Raw genomic sequence first — 3,905 nt, 5'->3', positions numbered from 1 at the left:
TTTTTTTTTTTTTTTTTTTTTTTTCTGAAAATTATGTTGTTATAATTTGTAGGTTAAAGGTTCTATGACTATTGCAACGACGAGGGAGACAAGAGATCCGTACATTGTTCTCAAAGCTAGGGATTTGATTAAGCTTCTTTCCAGAAGTGTCCCTGCTCCTCGGGTATTATATATTACGTTTTAGGTTCGAACAAATTTATGCGAAGTCTGTTACTTTATGATATTTGTGGTTATGAATCTTCTTTTCACTTGGCATTATTACAGGCAATTAAGATTCTAGACGATGAGGTGCAATGTGATATCATCAAGATTGGTAACTTGGGTTCGGAATAAGGTACAATTCAGTCTTAGTCTCGGCGATTCTTACGATGGCCTAAGTTCAATTATAACACTCACCCCTGTGTTTGCATTTTTGATCCTTATCGATGTTGGTTAAATGTAATGTCAACATGTATATAGCATGCATAGTCAACGGGTCCTAATATAGACTTTATCTTTGCAGGAAAGATTTGTTAGAAGAAGGCAGCGACTTGTGGGTCCTAATTCCTCTACCTTGAAGGTTTGTCAACTGTCTGGTTCAAAGTCCTATATTTAACAGAGAGATGTTTAGTGATACTAGTCGTGTAATGCTTAAGAGGTTGTGCGAAACTGTTGTTGAGGCTTAATAATTTTGGGTTCTTGCAGGCGCTGGAAATATTAACCAGCTGTTACATTCTAGTTCAGGTAATCATGTGTTTCTTTTGCAAATGTCTTACTACAGTTGTACATTTTTCCTTCTTTAGATTTTTTCATATTTACTTGCTCCGTGGATTTAACAGGGAAGTACTGTAGCCGCAATGGGTCCATGGAAAGGTCTCAAACAAATCAGAAAGATTGTGGAAGACTGCATACAGAATAAAATGCGTCCTGTATACCATATAAAGGTTTGTATGGAAAATCTCTCACTTTTCTTTTGTTTGGTTCTATGTGCTTCACTTATACCACTCTCACGAGAAGTTGGTGTAGAAGCTTTTTCATTAGACCATGTCAAATGGATTCATATACTTCTAAACTTGGTTATGCAGGCACTCTTGATCAAAAAGGAACTGCTGAAGGATCCAGCTCTTGCAGAGCGTAACCACTAGTCATCTGCGCGGGGAAAAAGAAAAAAATCGCCGGTGACAGAGCGTAAACCAAAAAAGATTAATCGATTTAGCGCCTCATCTATTTATATAAGATGCTTAATTTAATTTAGGTGATTAATAAGAGCATTTGCATTGGTCCAGTCTCTCACCAATATAATATTAACTTTTTTGATGTAGAGAATTTTGAGAATTTCTTCCCAATTTTAAATTAGGGTTTTTCACTAAATTCCATTTTAGTATGTTCGTGTCTCTCTTTCTCTTTATTTCAGTGTGTGATTGACGAAAATGGTGAACGAGGATTGAAGATAACTGCAAAAGATAAGTATAGAAGAAACAATGCATGAATCGAAGGAGTTGTCGGTTGATCAAATTGATCAAAACATTTAACGGTTGACTAAGGCTGTTTGAGTTAATGTAGAAATTTACCATTTTTCTGAAAAACTACCGTAACCTAACTTTTGCTAATTATTTGCTTTCGGATTAGTTTTGGATAGTTAAGGTGACGCGTGTTAGACTTAAAGACAATGTAAGGGATGAGAGGTACTTGTGGCTTCAGATAAAGAATCCAACACAGTAAATATCTTTGAGACAATTTCCAGATATTATTATTGGCACCATTTTTATAAAACACAAAAACTATATATTAATATTTATATATATCCACAATGGTATTCGGATAAATTACCAAAATGAATGAAGTCAATTGAAAGACAAAAAAGAGAGATAGGAGTAACAGGCTTTGTGTTGAGTCCCAGGTTTCACTTGTGGCATTTATGATCTCCATTGTTGCTATTATGACAAGGATTTAGAGTAGCTTTCTTTGACCATTGTCTTCACATATAGCTCTCCTGCTCTATATGAAGATCTTACCTGCAAAGAAGTATATATAACCAAATTAATATAAGCACATTCCTGGTTCTTCAATGTTCTCAGATATTTTTGATAGAAAGAGATGGTAAGAGCTAGTTCGTGGCTTTACCAGTGGACCACTTGCAACATAGCGGAATCCTATTGATTCTCCGTATGTTTTCCAGAAATCAAACTTCTCAGGTGTGACATACTCTTTCACAGTCAGATGCAATGGAGTTGGCTGCATTGTATATCAAAAGAATGGTCAATTTGATGTTCTTTGGAAACTGAGATCTTTCTGTGTTGGAAACATGCGAATGATAGTCTGATATATGTTGAACTGATAATTTTACCTGTAAATACTGGCCAAGAGTTAGAATGTCAACATCTATTGCTCTTAAATCAGCCATTGCTTCCTTCAACTCTTCGTCTGTTTCTCCCAGACCAAGCATTATAGATGTCTTTGTGATCATTCCAGGTTTGCTGATCTTTGCATGTCTCAAAACCGACATGCTCTGCTCATATCTGCATTCGCCACATGTGATCCACATTTTTAAAAAAATACAAAAAAAAAGAGATTGACTACAACTGGAAATGCATAAAACTATCTATGTCTCGCTTTAACCGACTGAGGAGATAATTGACTATGTATAATTAGTGACAAAGTTGATTACCCATAACAGAGGATCAATTCAATGCTCACCCTATCTATGCCATAACCAAATTCAGAAACAAATAGAAAGATGAAGAACAAGAAAACAAAACTCACCCAGCCCTAGGATCTCTTACGAGTCGCTGAAGCCTTTTCACAGTCTCAACATTGTGAGCAAAAACATCCAATCCCGAGTGCACAAGAGTATCGACAGCCTCCAAGTCCCCACGGAAATCAGAAGTTAAGCATTCTATCATTATATCCGGCTTATGTCTCTACAAAGATGAGATATACATATTCATTTTCACATTCTGAAACCAAATTCGTGTTATGCACAAAGAAGTATTCTTACGAATACGGGATCAAGGGACAGAGCTCTTATCCTGTAAACTTGAACTGACAACTATGAGCATAGTTAATTCTTTCATTACTTATGATTTCAATAACATATTGCATAAAAAGTTACCTTCATAGCTTTGACAGTCTGCGCAAAATGTCCACTTCCACCATCACGTATATCGTCACGGTCTACACTGGTGATAACTATGTAGTCTACACTGCAACAAAGGAAAACCCAAGAGAGCATATCATATATTATAAACGATGCATAATTGACTGCTGAGATTGCATTAAGACCATTTTTTCTAATTTCATCCCCTCTTCATTTACTCTAACTTGGAGATCCAACTACAAAACGACAAGCAGTCTGATGCAACATTGCTTTTTTTCTTCTATCTTATTAACAGTTCTGAACCCAACCATTACAAAAGCTAAAGGAAGATATAAGCAGATTACTCAGACTAGGAATCAAATAAAAGTCACATACCCCCAACTGGCTATGGCCTTGGCAGTGTTCTCTGGTTCCATTGGGTCAGGAGGAGGAGGATTTCTACTGGTTTTAACAGCACAAAATCTACAACCACGAGTACAAGTATCACCAAGAACCATAATGGTTGCAGTTGCTACACCATCACCACCTCCATTCCAACACTACACATCATCATAAACCAAAATTAAGAACCTTTAAAGAAACAAAACCAAACTTACAATTTCTCATACCCACAATTCATAAAAACCGATACATATCAACAATGGTGGAGATAAAGAAAATGCAAACCTCGCCGATGTTAGGGCACTGTGCTTCCTCACAAACAGTGTTGAGATTGAGACGAGAAAGAGAATCTTTCACCTCCTGAAACCTCTCGCCTTGTGGAGCCTTTTGTCTCAACCAAGAAGGTTTCTTCACATTCGGATCTCTACCCGTGAATGGACCCATCTTC

The 3,905-nt window shown here is 36.6% G+C and overlaps 2 protein-coding genes across 2 annotated transcripts in view; one reads left to right on the top strand and one right to left on the bottom strand.

Annotated features, from left to right (window-relative positions):
• Positions 1-1,124, top strand: part of LOC104709878 (KRR1 small subunit processome component-like) — a 1,747-nt gene extending 623 nt beyond the window's left edge. Inside the window, 7 exon segments of the mRNA XM_019228830.1 lie at positions 53-163; positions 265-321; positions 323-334; positions 503-559; positions 685-723; positions 819-923; positions 1,065-1,124. Coding sequence (XP_019084375.1) covers positions 53-163; positions 265-321; positions 323-334; positions 503-559; positions 685-723; positions 819-923; positions 1,065-1,124 — 441 coding nt within the window.
• The window catches only part of LOC104709877 (lipoyl synthase, chloroplastic), a 3,145-nt gene continuing 966 nt past the window's right edge, over positions 1,727-3,905 (bottom strand). Inside the window, exons 2-8 of the mRNA XM_010426423.2 lie at positions 3,743-3,901; positions 3,452-3,615; positions 3,092-3,182; positions 2,743-2,900; positions 2,327-2,498; positions 2,104-2,214; positions 1,727-1,994 (exon numbers count right to left, since the gene is read on the bottom strand). Coding sequence (XP_010424725.1) covers positions 1,917-1,994; positions 2,104-2,214; positions 2,327-2,498; positions 2,743-2,900; positions 3,092-3,182; positions 3,452-3,615; positions 3,743-3,901 — 933 coding nt within the window. The 3' untranslated portion in view covers positions 1,727-1,916. The remainder of the gene's footprint in view (positions 1,995-2,103; positions 2,215-2,326; positions 2,499-2,742; positions 2,901-3,091; positions 3,183-3,451; positions 3,616-3,742; positions 3,902-3,905) is intronic.

The sequence above is a fragment of the Camelina sativa genome, chromosome 8 (assembly GCF_000633955.1).
Source record: "Camelina sativa cultivar DH55 chromosome 8, Cs, whole genome shotgun sequence".
NCBI lineage: Eukaryota > Viridiplantae > Streptophyta > Magnoliopsida > Brassicales > Brassicaceae > Camelina > Camelina sativa.
Note: the sequence above shows the minus strand (reverse complement) of the source record. Positions and strands in the feature narration are given on the sequence as shown.